The sequence below is a fragment of the Eumetopias jubatus genome, unplaced genomic scaffold, assembly GCF_037043125.1.
Source record: "Eumetopias jubatus isolate StellerSeaLion01/CBP00866 unplaced genomic scaffold, mEumJub1_p1.0 scaffold_2, whole genome shotgun sequence".
Lineage (NCBI taxonomy): Eukaryota > Metazoa > Chordata > Mammalia > Carnivora > Otariidae > Eumetopias > Eumetopias jubatus.
In genome coordinates, this window is record NW_028274808.1 from 126,189,475 (window position 1) to 126,209,798 (window position 20,324).

The 20,324-nt window shown below is 37.3% G+C and overlaps 1 protein-coding gene across 1 annotated transcript in view; it reads right to left on the bottom strand.

The window, feature by feature from the left end:
• GRID2 (glutamate ionotropic receptor delta type subunit 2) overlaps positions 1-20,324 on the bottom strand; it is a 1,398,327-nt gene that overhangs the window by 94,311 nt on the left and 1,283,692 nt on the right. Inside the window, exon 14 of the mRNA XM_028117832.2 lies at positions 18,816-18,982. Within this exon, the coding sequence (XP_027973633.1) occupies positions 18,816-18,982 (167 nt within the window). The remainder of the gene's footprint in view (positions 1-18,815; positions 18,983-20,324) is intronic.

Sequence of the window (20,324 nt, forward strand, 5' to 3'; positions counted from 1 at the left end):
CGCATAAGATCATTTTTGGTGGAGAAGAAAAGGAATATTCTAACCTGTGGGAACACATCAATTGGTTGTTAAGATAGATTTTGAGTGTTGGCAAAGCATGTGAGAAACTCTAAAAGTGGTATGCAACGGCTCGTTATTTAAATCTTTCCTAAAGGGATTTGTCTACCATCTTTTGTGAGATTACGCAGAATCTGTGTCCTAGAGGTAGCCAGTTTTCAGAGAAATGATTTTACAGATGGTGGTCACAATGGCTATTTGAGACCTCAAATGGTCACCTTCCCATCTGAATAAGACACAGGGTCTGACCATTTTTGTAATGAGTAAGCGGGTTCGACCCGCCTTTGTTTCAGAATAGAATTTTTTTGCAGTATGTATATAAAAGGTTTCAAGGGACGACTCCTTTTAAAGCTTTCGGTTTGTTCCTTTTTATTTTAATCAATGATAACACAGAAACACTTTGCTTGAACATTTGTTTAAAAGCTTCTCTTTGAACATGCCACTTTCTCATTTATTTTTTACATTTTTCTACATGCACAGGTCAAAAAAGTTCTTAAAGTAGAACATAGAATTTTGCATAAATTATCCCAAAGGACTTATTTTTTTTAATGTAAGGAATATGAGAGCAGAGTCAGGGGCATCAGCTTAGAAACTCCTGTGTTTCAAACCCTACACCAAGCCCTGAGTTGCTTAAAGAAGGAAGAAAGGCAGAGGGTCTTCACCACCAAGTTGCTTACATACTCATGTTCTTCGGTTCCTTCTCACCTTCGTCACTCCGCCACAGTAATTCTGAATAAGGGATATGCAATTCCAAGACTTTTAGAATTCAGGAAGAGAAAAACGTATTTAGCGGTTTTGATCAAGGTGGCTCAATTTTTGTTTCAGGAAGGAAGGACATTAAGTAATCTGTGCTAATTTCCTGAATGAAAAGATATTTAATTCTCCGAATATAAGATGGATACCAAGTCAGAACAAAATATAGTTCTTTGAACTGAATTCACTGAGTTAACATCTGACTACATTGTCCTTATTTTCTTTATTTCTTTTCTCACTTCACAACAGGCTGGTGAACATCTTCTTGGAGCTGGTATCTGTGGCAAGGCATTGGCAGCTGACAATAACAGGGCTGGATTTCACCTTATGGGAGGTTATTTAGACTGAGGCGGGAGGTCGAGCCGGAGTTAGCCAGAGGAAAAGGGAATGCGGGCACAAAGGCCCTGAGGCAGAAGCAGGCACCAGGAAGAGACCACAGCCTTGGGATGCAGTTAGTGGGGAAGAGTGACAAAACGGGGAGGGGTAGGGAGATGCCGGACAAGGAGCGTCTCATAGGGGCCTTTTTTTTTTTTAATCTCTTCTGTTTTTCTTTTTGTCTTCATAATGTCTGATTCAAAATTCACACATTGGGCCCCTGGGTGGCTCAGTTTGCTAAGCGTCTGCCTTCGGCTCAGGTCATGATCCCAGGGTCCTGGGATCGACTCCCACGTCCGGGCAGCATAGGGGGTGTATCTTTGCTCAGTGGGGTCTGCTTCTCCCTCCGCCTCTGCCCCTCCCCCTGCTCATGCTCTTTCTCTCTCTCTCAAATAAATAAGTAAAATTAAAAAAAAAAAAGATACCTGGTCTCTCAAAAAAAAAATTCACATATCTACTTCAAGTTTGGACATCTTAGAACTTAGGAGCTGGACTAGGATTTTAGAGTTACTAGTTTATTGGATAGTAGGAAGTACACAAGATTGATAGTAGGGAAATCTGGACTTTTCTGTAATCTAAACTCTGCCAGGGTGTAACTACATGATTATAGCTCATTCAGCTCTCCTCTCAGGCACCGTGTTTCCTCACAGTGACCTGGATAAGGACGGCTAGGAAACAAATGACAAATTGTCACTGAGTTTCAAGAATCCATGGTTCTCTGATTTTAAGTTAACAAAGGTCCTATAGAGTTTATAATGTAATGTAGAGGGAAAGAATACCACTAAGAATACAGCTATATTCTTGAGAATATAGGAGGAAACTTGATTCCTTCTTTAAGCAAAACCAAACCAAAACAATAAACAATTTATTTTATTAGTAAATTTTTCTTTACCCTCCATGACAACCAGAGAAGTTTTAGTGACGAGAGACCAAGTTTCTACTTTCAAGGGATTATTTTGCTGATAAAATAAAAGAAATATGATATTTTACTGGAATAGGGATAACGGCCAAATAGAAGGTAGGTGTAGGTAGCAATCTGGAAGAATTCTATTCAATACACCAGTTAATACCATTTTTTGAAGTCCTTGTAGGCAAAGCACTGTGTGAGACTCGATCAGGTTATGGAAAAACCAACTGATTAATTGCAAGGATTCTAAGAGAGACAAAAAAACCCACAACTACCACCACAAAAGGATTCAAAAGATAGTTTGATAATGGTCAATGTAGCAGTTATTAAAAGTGCTGTTGGTTGTTGAAGAAGACCTCTTGGTTGATGAGGCCGAAGAAATCAAACAAGTGGAATTGAAGAAGAAGTGCAAAAGGACCTAATAACTTTAACTGCTTAGCCCTGTATAATTTAGGTTTATAGAATCAACACTAAAGTGTTTTTTTCCTTATGCTCTCCAAACCTTCATTTCTTCATCTATAGAAGAGGCACAAGAATCTTTCCTTTAATGATGTTTTGCAAGAATTAAATGAGGTAATATAGGTTGGGAATGATCTGTACATGATGGAAGGTGAAGATCAAAATATTGAAGACATGGGCAAGAAGCAGAAAACGGACGCTAGCGAGAGCATGAGAAGAGTAAACAGTAAGGAAGTCACAACCACGTGTTAGAGCAGCAGTTCTCCAAGTGTGGCGTCCAATCCGGCAGCATCCAGCCTCATCTAGAACTTGTTAGAAATGCAGATTACGTTCACATCATCAGCAACTCTCTGGGGCTGGGGCCTAGCGATCTGTATTTTAGCAGTCCTGCCAGGTGATGCTAATGGCCGCTCAAGTTTGAGAAGCACCAACGTAGAGTAAGCCACAGTATAGTTGAGTTCATGAATTCTTTTAAGAAATCGCTATCACAAAAAACAGAAAACAACAACAACAAAAAGAGAAATAGCTATCAAGCACCAACTCCGTGGCAAGGACTGCTCTAGATCTTGAGGATACAGAAATTGTGTAATTTACTGTCATTACTTATTGCTCACTTTTCCAGTCTCTTCTTTCCTAGTGGTTCTTCCTGTTTTTCCTCTAATATCAGTCCTTGATGCTGGGCTCTCTTTTCACTGCATATATTTTCCCTTGACTCCCCCCACCCCTTGTTGCTTTGTAATGATAAATCCTCCATCTGTATCTCTCTCCCCCAACTAACTCACTCTCCTGTCTCATACTTTAAACAGTTTTCAGATAATCCTCTTGACGTCACTACAAATTCAGTGCGTGCCAAGTTCCTGGTTACAATTTTCCAACTGAGTATTTGCTATCATCTCTCTTTCAGTTTTCCCCCTTTAATCACAGTGTATTGGTTCAGAGTGTGACCTCTGGAGTGAGGGTTGAAATCCCACTTTAGCCGTTTATTAACTGTAACTTTAGCAGTTTACTTAATAGCAGCTTTCTCTTGGGGTGTTGTGAGGATCAAAGGAGTTAGTCCATGGAAAACCTTTAGAGGAGTAACACAAATAAATGTGCAATAAATGATTGTATTATTATGGGTATTATTAATTCATTCTCCTTTGTTCCTTATATTCTCTAATACCTATTAATTCTTTCTTCAGATTTGTTGTAAGGGACATTATAGTCGACTCTTCAATGTCTCTTCCATCCCGTTGACAGTCTAAGCTGTAAGTGTATATTCTCGGGGGATCTGCTTAGTCCAGGGGTAAACACATGACCTACAATGAACTAATTAAGCTGAAGGGATAGATTTATATTCATGCTTGAGAGGAGAGAGTTCTCATTTTTTTCCCCTGAATGGAAACAGAGGAGCATGTCACCCCTGTTGCTGCTATAAGCATCCTCTGTCATAAGGCAGGTCAGTCTGAGGACAGTTCTATCTCACTCACCAAGGATGGATGGGTGGAGATGAGGAGGAACTTGGTCTTTGGTCAGAGTCCTTCAACCAGTGCACAAGTCTTTTATAACTAGTAGCTTCTACCCATCAAATTGTAATTCTTATTATTTTGTGTTCTCTCCTAAATTTCACATTTATATATTTAAGTTCCTGTCTAATAAAAATGTCAAGTTTACCAAACCCAAGGCCAAGGTCTTAATTCCCCTGGCTCATAACCTGCTTCTGGCACATGCTTGACCAACTCAGGTAATGGAACCAGCTACCAAACACTTATTTGTTCAGAAGAAAAAGTTATCTTGATTCCTCTGTTTACCTCACCCATCACATCCATATCATTTGCCAGTCCTATCAGTTTTATAGCTATTATAGACTGGAACCTGTCCCTTTTCAGCATCTTAATTATACCACCCTACACCTAGCCATTGTTGCCTCTCTCCTGGATGACCGCGCTAGCTTCCTAACTGATCTTCCTACATTTACTCTTGCTCACTGCCTCTGTTGCTCTCCATCTTTCTACCATATGTCTTTCTTTACCTTCACAGCTAGAGGTGATGAATACTCCTCTCTTTAAAACTTGGAACAGCTTGCTTTTGCTTTTTGGAAAAAAAATCTATACTTTTTTATTATGCTTTTCTAGGTTCTACAACACATCTGGGCCTAACTCTTTAATTTCCTTTCCTACTATTCTCCTGTTTGTTTGGCCTGCCATGCTGGACTCCTTGCCATTCTTTAAATACTCCAAGCTGGTTTTCACTTAGAGCCTTTACATTTGTTGTTGCTTATACATAGAATACTCTTCCTTCACATTTTGCATTCAAGGTTGTAATCAAATGTTGCTTCCTCAGAAAAATCTTCTGTGACCCATCCCAACATCGATCTGTTTTTATTCTCTGTCCCAGTAATGTTTTCTTCATAGCATGTTTTTCAATGTGAAATTATCCTATTTGTTGTCTTATTTATTGTGTTTTCTTCTCCAACTCTCCAGCATAATGTAAGCTCCAGGAAAGAAATTACCTTGTCAATCTTGCTCACTATTTTTTTTTCTTAGAAAAACAAAATTGCACCAAGCACAAAGTAGTTGCTCAACAAATACCTGTTGATCAAACGAATAAACATGAGTCCTACTCTCTAATATGTTCCTTGCCTTATTAATCACAAGTGAGAATAGGATTCTTTCCCCTTCAAAATTTATTAACAAGAATTTATTGAATACCTATTAAGTATGTATTACCTATTCATAGAAGATAAGAACAAGAGGAATAAGAGGTTTTGCTATTCTTTTCAAGCTAAGAATTTAGAACATATTTGAAATGCCAAGGTATAGACACAAGAAATGAATAAAAGTGACATACGTGGTACAGAGGAGATAAAATCAGAAACACAATGAAGGGTCTGATAAGAGCTGAATTTGCTAGGGAGGACTTATGCTGAGGATGGATTATGAGCTGGAACCCACAGAATGCATAAGATTTGAGTAGGTTTAGAAAGAAAGGAGTAACTGTGTTCTTAGGCACAATATGCTAAGATTCAATTAGGTTTGTGACTGTGGAATGGAAAGGAGGGGAAAACAAAAAAGGAACATTTGAAAGCAATTTGCCTCAACCTCTTCTTGTTTATGTCTATGCTCTTGCCATAAGCTATGTCTCTGGGTTTCATTATCTTAACGGAGAATGTGCCCAAGTCTATATCCATCGCTCTAGCCTTTTCCTCAAGTTTCCACCCTGCATTGTCATTTGTCTGTCATAGTCTCCACATTTCCCTATATGAATGCATCATCCTCTGGTGCCTCAAACTCAACATGTCAAGACAAAATAGGTTCAAAATTAGTTCACTAGTACCACTGGTTTTACTCTCAAGCCAGCTTCCTTTCCTGGCTTCTCTTCTGTGATTTTCCCATTTCCGAGCCAGCAAAGCTAAGGATTTCATGTATGTTTGGTTCCCCTTGCCCCATCTCTGTGTCTAGTTAATGGCCAACGTTACCTTTACAGTATCTCTCCCCTTCCTTCCATTTCCACTGCCTTCAGTCTACTTCAGGCATTTCACTTTTCCTAAAGGCTTCCTTCACCCATTCATTCAATTAATACTTATCAAACATCTACTATGTGGTGGGCTTTCTTCTCGATGCTCTGAATAAAGCAGAGAAAAACCCCTGCCTTCTTAGTGTTTATATTATAGATATGGTAATGGCTTCCTAACTGGTAGCCTTCCTTCTAGTCAATTCCTCCTTTATTTCATTGCATACATTCTTTCCAGACTGATCAAAAAGCATACTACTGATTATAACTAGTCTTTTTCAAATTCTTCAGTGATTCCCCATGTCCTAAATCCACACAGCTTGGCCTGATATTCAGGACCCCCAAGTTTTGCACTCTTCTATTTCATCAACCTTAATGAACTATTCACTGCCATTCTACTGATTATATTCTGGTTGGGAGGTAATTTGTTTGGCAGATTTCTGTGGTTGCTAAAAAAAAAAATAGAAAAGATGAAATTCACATTGGTAAAATTCATGTTGATTAGCTCAAAGAACATGAGAGTTTGCCTAGAAGGACCGTGCTTACTTTTATGGGGAGTGCTATAGATATCTTGGTTAATTAATGGGAAAAAAGCCCCTAGAAAATTGATAAAAATCATAAGAACAAAAATATAACTATTGAGAATATTATTTTGGAAAAAGACAGAAAACCGATCAGAACAGAAAGCCTATCAAATTTTTGTCAGGTTGCTGGCTCCTCCCATCATATCTCCATGTCTGACCCTGGAACATTGGTTAAGAATATCATGAAGGCGCAATTGTTATATACATACTCTGAGGTCAGTTATATATAAAATAAAAATGTTGGATTTCAATTATTTTCAATAGTTGCTAACATTATTTCAAACATAAATAGCTTCATAAAATGACAGTTGTAAAATGGATTATTAAGAAAAAGAAAATGAATGTACACTTTGAGGTACAGCTATCCATCTCTTTTTGAAGTTGGTGCTAAAGCAGGAAATTATGGTCATTAAGACAAAAATCATTAATGCCTCTGTTAGACTTGTCATTCTGGGCTATATGAACTCATAAATGTCATTCCATATGGAAATTGTATATTTTTATCTTACCCATACTTTAGTTTTAGAAATAGCAGGTTCTATTTCATATTGGGAAGTATTTCACATGTGAATAGACAGTCTGACCAAGTATAATGTTAGTTTTTTTTGAGCTGCTCAAAGAACTATGAAATGAGATAGATAAGAGGTGATTATGGATTCCACCAATTAAAAAGTCATGATGAATGAAAACCTCTATGAAGGGAGAATTGAAGTTTTGGTCCAGTACAGTCTTAAGCTGTTTGTAACAAAAGGAGATAAGAGAGGGAAAATAACTATAGTATCCTTCACAGCTCTCTGTTTTCAATACTTTTTTTTTTTTTTTTTTTTTTTAGATTTTATTTGTTTGACAGAAAGAGCACAAGCAGAGGAAGAGAGAAGGAGAAGCAGGCTCCCCGCCGAGCAAGGAGCCTGATGCGGGACTCGATCCCAAGACCCTGGGATCATGACCCGCGCCAAAGGCAGCCGCTTAACCGACTGAGCCACCCAGGCATCCCTGTTTTCAATACTTTTATTGTTTCCTTCTGATCAGCTGATACAAGACAGCTTCAGTTTCAAATGGATCTGCCCCCTCATGGTAGAGGAGGACTTTCGCTGTTGGCATGCCGTTTATATCTCTGGAAATCACCCATAGGCATTTTAGTGTGCAGGAAGGTGGCTACCTGCACGGGCGTGAAGACCGTTTGGATGCTTGTTATCCCGGGGCACGGTGGTGCACATGCTTAGAGCTCTGGTAGTAGGAACTCCGGTAGCATCGTGTTGGACAGCATGGGTTCAAACCTGGTCTGCTATTTATTAGCTTTATAACCTTGGAAAACTGAAAATATTTTCCTTGCCTCAGTTTCCTCCTCTGTAAAATGAGGCTAATTATAGTATTTACCTCATAAGTTTATTGTGAAGATTAAATGACTTAATATAGTTAGGGCATTTGGAACAGTACCTGGCACACAGTAAGTCTTCAGTGATTATTAACTATTATTTTAGGCTACAGTATAGTTTCTCTATAAGTTAGGGATAACACTATCCATTATTTGTGCTACTTTTTCTGTGTGTCCATAAAGTAATGACAGCTTTTAAACAGGTGTTCTAGTTATGTTTATGACCCTGTTAAACATTTTTGCTAATACTCCTGCTTCTTTATATTAGACATAACTATGCTTCTGAAACATTTATTTTATTAGTAAATTCTAGGGATAAAAACCTGATTTTTTTTAACAAAGAGAATGGCAGAACAGGGTAGGGGTGTGAACCCTGGACTGGGAGCCTGGATTTGTGATCCCCAGGCCATGTTCTGACCTACGTTGTTTGTTTGTTGACCTAAGTTTCAACTCTGGGCAGGTGACCCAACTTGCCTTCTCAGTTTTTACATTTGTAAAATTAGGGAATTCATTTAAATGCATGCCAAAGTCACATTCCTGTCTCATCTTCTATGGTTGTTCCTTCTATCGACAAAATTATCATGCAAGCCCACGTGCTTATTCCCATGGTGTTACTAGTCTTACAATATTTTAAGGGTCTATTAAAAAAAGAACCACATTTGCTGATTATCCTCAATCACATCGAACTTTCCCTTTAAAAAATATGTTGGGGCTAAGTCTGGTGAGTAAGATGAGTGTTTGAATAGAAAAATGTGATGTAAGTATAATAGAATTCTATAGTATTTCTGAGAGAGGCTTATAATTGACTCTCAGGCATGTGTGTGGGTATGTGTACTTTGAAGTGCAATACACATTTGTAGCTTTAAGTTCTGAAATGTTTTGTTAAAAACTCAGCCTTTAGTCATACCTGCTTTATACCACCATAATAACTATGCTTTTTGTAAAACGACTGCTTTTTGAAAGAAATCATACTTACTAAAATCTAGAAACAGCCTAAATCTTATAAAATAACGAAAAGCTGATCCGACTTCTTGCCAAGCATCTTGGTCTAATGTCGTGGACTCATTATTCAGCTGAAATATTGCTCTGCACTTCGCACTAGTCATTTATCTTCCTTGTGCCTCAGTACTTTTTTCAGAAAAGTCTAATAAAGATGCTTGTTTATAAAAGGTACTCTTGTACCTTGGATGAAGTATTTCCCAAATGCTGTATGATGTAAGTACAAGGAAGACAGAATCTTGTAACACTTCAAAATCTGCTCCATGGGATTGCATCGCCTGATGGTTGGGATTGTGTTCAGCATTGAGAATGCTGTCTGCTCCTTGAGAGTAAAGCCTGGCAATTTTCTTAAAATTTGGCTACTGCTTTACAAGATTAATGAAACTAATCTCAAATCGTATAGTGCCCACCTGAAGAATGCTTTTGAAATATTTACATATGGGAAATATCATCAATTGAACTTATGCCCCCATTTAATTAGGCCAAACACTGAAACAAATGTAAATTACTTAGGTTCTCCATTAGAAGCAGCAGTCGGGGTGATGGGTAAAATCCACAGAATATTAGGCACAAACATAGCTTCATGAGGATTCAGGAAACAGAAAAAATGACTGACTAATAAGCTACTTCATTTTTTCTCTTTTGTGAAAGTTCCCTAAATTCAAAATTCTAAATTTCTAAATTCAAAACAAATGTTTTAAAAGGGACTGCTCTGAAATAGGAATAGTATATTATTTTATAATAATTTTTTTCCAGAGGCTAATCCTTATTTAATATATGTATATGATATGAGGAAAGAAAATAATTTCCTTTAACACTTTATAGGTTAAAATATGTTGTTATTTTAAATAAAGATATATGTACAAGTATATATATTATTATTTTATTCTACTCCAGGCTCTATTTGAAAGTGAATCTTCCATGTCTTCTTGCTTTTTTTTTGCAACTCCTGAAACATCTTTCTTTACTACTTTACATAAACACGACCATCTAAACTATCTTGTTTTCTTGATCCAGAAAAGAAAATGTGGACGTGATGAAACCTGTTGGTTTCAGTGGTGTGTGTGTGTGTGTGTGTGTGTGTGTGTGTGTGTGTGTGTGTGTGTATGTATTTTCTAAAATTTATTTACTTATTTATTTTTAAAATTATACCTGATGTGTGACAGAAGAATACCACTAGGGATATGTTAATGTAATTTGAGCAACTATAGAACAAAAGTCTGTAAGCTGAAAAGTCATTTGAAATAAATATCCCCTGGGTAGTGAATTACATTTTTTTAAAATTACATTTTTTAAAAATCATCATCACTTTTCTTTTTTTAAGATTTTATTTATTTATTTGTCAGAAAGAGAGGGAAAGAGAGACAGAGAGCAAGCACAAGCAGGGGGAACGGCAGGCAGAGGGAGAGGGAGAAGCGGGCTCCCTGCTGAGCAAGAAGCCTGATGTGGGGGTAAATCCCAGGACCTTGGGATCATGACCTGAGCCGAAGGCAGCCGCTTAACCGATGGAGCCACTCAGGCGTCCCTATCATCACTTTTCTAGAAATCATTTTCCAGTTGGTTTTTCCTGGAGGTGAAATTGAGCTGATGTAACACTTGCAATAAATGACCAAAAAGGAAAAATGAGAGTTGGAAGGAGAATGCAAGAGAAAGCTGTTGTGAGCACTTGAATATGGACATCCTTTCCCTTAAAGCTTCCTGGATCCTCTGAATGCCACCAAGTCTTCTCTATCCCTCTTCAAATGGTACCTTTTTCTAACCATTTCTCCTCAGTCTCATTGAGAATAGTCTCACTGCTTCACAGCTGGAATACTACAAGAGCCTTGTAATGGTTTTTCTCAATTAAGCTCTGTCTTGTTTCATCCAAAACCTTGGATTCCTCCAATGCTCTTGTGTCCAGATGTTCTCCTCAGAGCCTCACAAAGCTGGTGTGGGGTCCTGAGTGAGGACATAAGCCCCGGCCTGGGTTTGAGTCTTAGCTCCACTTGTCATTACTGTGTGACTTTCGTAAGATACTTAACTCCGAGTCTCAGTTTCCTCGAATTTATAAAATGCAGTGAATAAATGCCCACTTTACAGAGTTGTGGCAAGTACTACATGAAATATATCAAATGTTAAGCATAGTGGCTACCTAATAAATAGCATCTATCAGTACCCTGGTGTGTCACATTTAATTTTAGTTTCTCTACCTGGATTCACCCGCCAATATTCTCTTCAGCCAAATTGTTCCTTCTCATTGTCCCTTCAAAACATCATGACTTTTCATTTTGATGATTTCCTCATGTTCTCCTGAGTACCTTACCCAGTCTTGTCCCCATGTCCAAATTCTATTTATCCTTGAACCTTTCTAGCTCAAGTCTACTAAAATCTTTCTATTCTACTCAGCAATGATTTCCTTTCTTCTAAATTTTTTCAGCATTTATTATCCATACCAGTTTAATGGGTAAGTTCATATTGCTTAATGTATACTCCTCCTCTCAGAGCCAAGGGACTGTATACATTTTTTATGTCTAATGGGAAAACAATTATTTAACTTCGGGTTAAAAGCATCTATGTGAGAGCTTCTTCCAGCTGACTGAGTGTAGAGGTTAAGCCAGTTGCTGGCTGATTTTGGAAAGGCTAACTGGTCAATCAGCCTTTTTTCTCTTCCTGAAGAGGGAACGAAGTGGTTGAAAAGTACTTCCTTCTTATTGGTGAATAAAAGGATTAAGGCTCTATGCTTTCAAGTTAAAGGAATCTTTCTGGATTTGAATCTCAGCTCTAATACTCAGTAGTTTTGTGAACTGGGACAAATTACCTCATCATGTCTCAGTTTCTGTGTCTATAAAATGAGGATAATAATAGTACTTTCCTTACAGACTGTTAAACGTAAGAGCTCAAAATCTGGCACACAGTAAACATGATTTTTTTTTTTTTAAGATTTTATTTATTTATTTTTGAGAGAATGAGGGGGGAGAGCACGCAGGAGAGAGCATGAGTGGGTGGGGGAGGGGCAGAGGGAGAAGCAGACTCCCCGCCAACCAGGGAGCCCCACTCAGGACTCGATCCCAGGGCCCTGAGATCATGACCTGAGCCAAAGGCAAATGCTCAACCAACTGAGCCATCCAGGTGCCCAATATAGTCTGTTTAATATGATTCTTATATGCTTTTAAAAGAAAGTTGAGGGAAGACAGGGTGCATGATGATGAGAAAACTGGACATGGAATTAGGACTCTTGAAATTTTTCCACTTTCATTGCTTTTTGTGATTCTAAGTAATCTACCCCTTTGGACTAGTTCCATCCTTGATAATAAAGGAAGTACTTATCATTCAATTTGTAAAAATTCTGAAAATCTGTGACTAAACTGAAATACCATTTATGCACCTGTACCAATATCATGAATCCAACAAAATCATTCTTCATTCAGTTTGAAATATGTCCTTGTTTTTGTGACTAGGTCGTTCATTCTTAAAGTTTAGGGATAGAAGTCAATAGGCAAAAAGGGACTTTTTAACTGAAGTATAAAATTAAACTCACGAATTAATTATTCCTTGATATCCACTAAGATTCAAGAACAGAGATGATATCATACTAAATGTTTAATAAATATTTTTTGTCACATTTTTAGTTTTATGAGTAGTTACGATTCTAAAATTAACACTGGAGTTTATTTTACTAAAAGCATAATGATATCACTGAAAAATTCAGCTCTCTTCTACTCTTAAATGTTTTTAATGTAACAACTTTTGACTAAATAATTTTTGTATATGAAGAACTATTACAAGGCAAGGGCCACATAAACATTTGATGAACCGTGTTGGAGAATTCACTGAAAACATTACTCAACACACTAGAACTCTGATCTATCTGATGAGATTGTAGAAATTTACTTCTACTGCCAAGTTATCTAGGATTTACACAGACCAAGGAAACAAAATTCCTCTACCGAAATCTATGATTATATCTACTGGTCTTTAAAGTCATTCCTGCCTGTACAAGTGTAAAAGTGAACATATCCCTACAGCCCATGTTTTTGATGCCTAACCTAATGCTTGCCAAAGCTCAGGCCATCTACTCAGTGTATGCATTTGTAGTATAATAGTTGTGCACTAATATGCAAGTCTGCAATAAGTAAATGTACAACATTTCATATGATTGCTTTGGAGTGTCATTAAAGTATATAAGCATATAAGATACTGGGCAGATAGTAGATAATACATGTGGCTACTGTATCAGCATATAATATTTATTTTATATATTAATATTTATTACATATTTAAGTACTTTAATGTTTTGTAAGTTGTGGTATAGATATATAGTCACCTGAGAAATAATTAGTATTTACTACATAAAAATCACCCTGGGGGCACCTGGGTGGCTCAGTCAGTTAGGCATCTGACTCTTCATTTTGGCACAGGTCATGACCGCAGGGTTGTGAGATCAAGCCCTGCATCGGGCTCCGTGCTCAGCATGGAGTCTGCTTGAGATTCTCTCTCTACTTCTCCCTCTGCCCCTACTCCTATTCCTGCTCTCTCTAAATAAATAATCAAAACCTTTAATAAAAAAAACCCTGAATACTTTCATTTTCATTGAAAGTAATTATACTAGCAATCAGTGATCTAGTGTAATCAAAGGCCTAAGATAAATTGATGTATTAAAGTTATTTATAATTTGTATGGAACCAGAAAAGACCCTGAATAGCCAGAGGAATGTTGAAAAAGAAAAGCAAAGCTGGTGGCATCACAATTCCAGACTTCAAGCTCTATTACAAAGCTGTCATCATCAAGACAGTATGGTACTGGCACAAAAACAGACACATAGATCAATGGAACAGAACAGAGAGCCCAGAAATGGACCCTCAACTCTATGGTCAACTAATCTTTGACAAAGCAGGAAAGAATGTCCAATGGAAAAACGACAGTCTCTTCAACAAATGGTGTTGGGAAAATTGGACAGCCACATGCAGAAGAATGAAACTGGACCATTTCCTTACACCACACACAAAAATAGACTCAGAATGGATGAAAGACCTAATGTGAGACAGAAATCCATCAAAATCCTTGAGGAGAACACAGGCAACAACCTCTTTGACCTCAGCTGCAGCAACTTCTTCCTAAACACATCACCAAAGGCAAGGGAAGCAAGGGCAAAAATGAACTATTGGGACTTCATCAAGATAAAAAGCTTTTGCACAGCAAAGGAAACAGTGAACAAAACCAAAAGACAACCGACAGAATGAGAGAAGATATTTGCAAATGACATATCAGATAAAGGGCTAGTATCCAAAATCTATAAAGAACTTATCAAACTCAACACCCAAAGAACAAATGATCCAATCAAGACACGGGCAGAAGACATGAACAGATATTTTCCCAAAGAAGACATCCAAATGGCCAACAGACACATGAAAAAGTGCTCAACATCGCTCGGCATCAGGGAAATCCAAATCAAAACCTCAATGGGATACCACCTCACACCAGTTAGAATGGCTAAAATTAACAAGTCAGGAAATGACAGATGTTGGTGAGGATGTGGAGAAAAGGGGAACCCTCCTACACTGTTGGTGGGAATGCAAGCTGGTGCAGCCACTCTGGAAAACAGTATGGAGGTTCCTCAAAAAGTTGAAAACAGAGCTACCTTATGACCCAGCAATTGCTCTACTGGGTATTTACCCCAAAGATACAAATGTAGTGATCCAAAGGGGCAACTGCACCCCAATGTTTATAGCAGCAATGTCCACAATACCCAAACTATGGAAAGAGCCAAGATGTCCATCAACAGATGAATGAATAAAGAAGATGTGATATGTATATACAATGGACTATTATGCAGCCATCAAAAAAACACTGAAGTCTTGCCATTTGCAACAACATGCATAGAACTAGAGGGTATTATGCTAAGTGAAATAAGTCAATCAGAGAAAGACAAGTATCATGTGATCTTACTGATATAAGGAATTTGAGAAACAAGACATAGGATCATAGGGGAAGGGAGGGAAAAATGAAACAAGATGAAAAGAGAGGGAAACAAACCATAAGAGACTCTTAATCTCAGGAAACAAACTGAGGGTTTGAGTGGTGGGGGGGTGGGAGGGATGGGGTGGCTCAATGTCAATAGACATTGAGGAGGGTATGTGCTATGGTGAGCACTGTGAATTGTGCAAGACTGTTGAATCACAGATCTGTACCTCTGAAACAAATAATGCAATATATGGTAAGAAAAAAAAAAAGAAGAAGATAGCAGGAGGGAAGAATGAAGGGGAGTAAATCGGAGGGGGAGACAAACCATGAGAGACAATGGACTCTGAAAAACAAACTGAGGGTTCTAGAGGGGAGGGGGGTGGGGGGATGGGTTAGCCTGGTGATGAGTATTAAAGAGGGCACGTTCTGCGTGGAGCACTGGGTGTTATGCACAAACAATGAATCATGGAACACTACATCAAAAACTAATGATGTAATGTATGGTGATTAACATAACAATAAAAATTTAAAGAAAAAAAGTAAAAATAAATAAAATTAAAAAAACAAATAATACATTATATGTTAAAAAAAAGATAGTAGGAAGGGAAAAATGAAGGGGGGGAGTCGGAGGGGGAGATGAACCATGAAAGACTATGGACTCTGAGAAACAAACAGGGTTCTAGAGGGGAGGGGGGTGGGGGGATGGGTTTTCCAAGTGATGGGTATTAAGGAGGGCACGTATTGCATGGAGCACTGGGTGTTATAGGCAAACAATGAATCATGTAACACTACATCAAAAACTAATGATGTAACATATGGTGACTAACATAACATAATAAAATAAAATTAAAAAATAAAGTTATTTATAATAATTTCTAAGGTGTCCTACAATGATTAAAATTTATGGTTCTTTATAATTTTTAAATCAGTTAATAAAAAAGAGATCTCTTTTCCCTAATGGCCACAGCATAGGAAAATGAAAGTGGATATTTTCTGAATTCAGGGAGAGAGTTTGGATAATAGATTACTGTGGCACACGTATATAACGAGATGCGCTGCATATCAACAATTGCTAGAGCACATTTCTTTCCTGGATCTCCCTTCTTCCAGATGTCCAGGGAACCAGGATATAGATGTCATTATTAAGGAACTCTACAGAAAGGGACAATTTTAAATTGTCTATATCCATAATGCAAATAAAAGGAAAAATAGTGCTCAATGCTTAATATTATTTTTCAGCAGTTCACTGGAGTGGACTTTCTCAGAATTACAATCTCTCTTAGGTAAATCACCATAGGGATGATAAGAAATGGAACACTTAGTGTGATTTATTAACTATTTCTTTAATCGCTATTATGTCTGTATATTGATTTTATTAGCTTCTTTTGCATAAAAATCTAGAAATCGCGTCTGGAAACAAACAAAAATCTGTAGTGAAGAAAAACCCAATTAACCACAACTAAGGAATAAATAATCCTTTTTTTCAACAACATGGTTCATGTTCAGTATCCATTAGACTTTTCCACTGGTCTTTCTCCATAAACTTTGGCATCCCTTTCATTCTATTATGCCTTCCACCCTCACTTCTGAGTTAATGAAAACAATGGTGTGCCTCTTTGCCTAGAAATATATCCTCTATTCGTTCCTTCTTCCTCATTCTCCGTTGCCCAGTTCTGAATTCAGCCTTCCTTGTCTCATGCTTCCAGGTTTGCTCTAGTCTTCGTCAATCTTCATCTCGAAACTAGATTAACCCTTCCTTAAAAACTGTCTTCTTCATTTTACTCCTAGGCTCCAGAATGGACAATAAGTTTCAAGGCTGCTTGTGGCCTACAATATGACTTCCAAACTTCAAATTTCCTTTCAAATTAACTTGCCACCCTTGTTGCTCTTCAACATATTCTGCTTTCTCCTACTTCTATCCTGTTGTCTTCATTGTTTCTCTAAGAATTATCTATTTTTTCCTTTCGGTCTAACTACTCTCTACTAATCCTTCAAGGTCAAATTCAGGGCTCACCTTCTCTGGAGAGCTTTCATTCATGTTTCCTTTGATTAACTCTTTATTCCATATAGTATTCAATTCTTTTAATATCTCAATTACACAATTTAAGGCAATATAAATAAGCCATACTGATATTGTACATATATGAATGTCAGCACACATTTATAGAAATATCTGTATTGTTCATTGTTTCACGTGCGTGGGCCATGTATCTCCCACTAGACTGCAAGTGTCTTCCAGGTAAATTCTCTATGGCATAACTGATTTTCCAGTTTGTTTCCCTTAGAATCCACCCATCAATAAGTGTGTTTTAATTGATTAATCATTATTTACACCTTAATATTTTACTTCCCAATTTATGCTTATTTCATTTTTGTCAGTTTTAGATTTTTCTAGAGCCCTAAGGGACCACTGGTAGATTGTATTATTGTTCAGAATTATTTACTCTCTTCTTCCCTTTATGTGAAGTACAGTTCCTAACCCCATCGATTTGGGCTTGACCATGAGACTCTTTTGTTAGTGGTTTGTAAGCAGATGTGACATATGCCACATCCATGCAAGAAGCGCAGGAAATACTGCAGGTTTCTGGCATCCCCTTCTGCAACTTCTCATTGCCATGAAAACAGCTTGTCTCAGATAGGGCCGCTTTTCCAGCCTGGCCCTGGAATGAGAAGCGGCCCAGGAAGACGTGCAGGTGACCTGCAGCTTGCAGCACAATTCCGCCAAATCACAGCCCTACGTTTCACGAAAGCAAAAAAGTCACTGATGCTTTGGGGTTGTTTGCTACACAGAAGGGCTGACTAATATAAGACCTTGGGGTTAATCTAACTTCCACTTTGTAGATAAAGAGAGAGGCCTAGATTTTTTTTTGTTAGCTAACGGAAGAGTTTTAACATAAATTCCAGACTGCTGACTTAGGTTTTTGTTCTTTGTTTGTTTTTGTTTTTGTTTTGCTTAACACAAAATATCTGGCTTTTTGCTATCCTAAAATTTGGAGGAATGCAACTCAAATAGTTTGAAATTTGGGGCCTTAGTGTTACCTGGTACTGCCCTCTAGGTCTGGCATTGGCTTTTAGAAAATAGCTAGAAAAATATCTAGAAAATAAACAACATGCCTATCAGTGTCAAGTGAAATATAGGCCTACCTGAAAGATCCTACTCTCCCTTAGACCCACACTTGTTTGGTAGTAGATAGAATGAAATGCAGTGATCTTAGGGAGTGCCTCGCAGGCCCATGCCTTTCATATACATTGTTCATCTGAAGTATACATTTCAAAATCTTTTTTCTTAAAAAACTTATATAAGAAAATTCTAATGTGGGGATAGGTATAATTTCTTAATAAAACCATCCCCTTAATTCCATGACAAAGTCTCATTTACTTTGACGCCACATGAGGGACTCTAAAATTCTTATCCTTTTCTTTTGCAAAATTCAGATGGAAACATTCCTGTCATTATGTGCCTCAGTACATCAGAACTTTGACTTGGTCCTGAAGTTTATTTTATGCTTTGGTGTTCTTGAAAGGAACTAATTTTGCCAACTCTATGATATTTAAAATTCAGAAAGTAAACTGCTAATTAGGTTCTAAAGAAATTATTAACATACTACTTCCTTTTGTATATCAACTTTTGTGTAAGGAGTAAAAACCAGTTCTATGCAGCAATATTTTTCCCTTTTTATGGAAAAATAATAGTAAATGCTTTAGGAAATGCATGTCTTATTAAATAACATTTATAACTACCTTTTATTGTTGTTGTTTACTATGCTTTTCCAAACAAAGAAAACAAAATGTAATAAAACTACATGTGTAACCAAGTGGATTTTCTTTTTCTGTTTTTTTGTCTCTCTTTACTTGGAGCACACAAAAACCTTACCTTTGTGAAAAAACATCCCTGTAAGGACTTCCATGTTGCAGTGCAATTCCATATCCCCGATCAGCAACCGTGTTCCCGATGGTATAAAATGAACAATCTGGGTCATTGATAGCCACATATTCCAATACGGCTGCATCCCATACAAAAGCATAATTTCCATATTTTACCTGTAAAAAATGGAGAACACAAGAAGAAAATAGGATTTGAGTTTGGAATTTTAAGTTATACAGATAGGATAAAACATACTACGTTTGTGTCTATTTAATTGGATAAAACATCATAGGACTTATCTTTTTAAATACCTATTCTGAATGAGATTTTGGCTTTTGGTTAATTTACAGCTCTGTTCTCCTGGAAAGGTGATAAAGTTAGAATGTTAAGTATGTTTCCAGGCAACATAGCTTATGGTAAAATGACCCTTGAGTAGTAAATGTCACTGGCCTGGGAGAACAATAAATGTATGAAAAGAAGCCATGTCTTTGAGTTTCTCTGAGTGCAGTCATTCCTATAATTGGAGCTTTCTCTTTGGGGACCTGGAAGTTACACTTTTGAAGTTGTTACAAGTGATACTAGCTCCTTTAGGTCACTAGGCTTCTAAGCCAGGTAGGCTTTTGTACCCACCCCATATAAGGTATGATCTCCTTGCATGTGACCTATGTTCCAAATGAATGCTGCAAGTCCAAGTCACACTGAAGAAAAATAATCAACACTACCCTGCTGGCAAGATGTATTTCCTAATTTATGTTATTCTAAGGTAATCTGTTGCCAAGTGTGGTCTATGGAAATTTTGCAGCTGGACTTAGATGAAACCCCTTTGGTGGGCATTGCAATGAGGAACAAATAATTATACAATCTTGTCTATCATTATTTAGGGAACATAACTTTGTTCTGAGTTGTTTACCTTTTAGTGATTATCTTTTATTTATAAGTGTGACTTCTTCTCCCCGAAATTACAAATGTATCAAAAATAAAACACAATCTTAATAAAATTAATTTAAAAAATGTTATACAGGAGCGCATAGGTGGCTCAGTCAGTTGAGTGCCCAATTCTTGGTTTTGGCTCAGGTTGTGATCTCATGGATCATAAGTTTCAGGCCTGCATGGGGCTCCCTGATCAGCGGGAAGTCTGCTTGAGGATTCTCTCCCTCTGCCCCTCCCCCCACTCATGTGTGCACCTGCTCTCTCCCTCTCAAATTAATAAACCTTTAAAAAATATTACATATAAATATAGAATTTAATGAATTCATAAAAATGAACAGAACTAATAATTAAATCAAATATTCAGTTAGTTAGCTAGTTTATTTATTTATTTATTTGTGGGGAAATTAATTTCCTGGTAAATCTGATGAGGGGAAAGAGAAAAATTCCTTTTCAGAGAGTTCATTGTTTGTGTATAGAAATGCCACTGATTTTTGTATGCTGATTTTGTATTCTGCAACTTTACTGAGTCCATTCATTAGTTCCAACAGGCTTTTTTTATGTTTAGTCTTTAAGATTTTCTAACATATG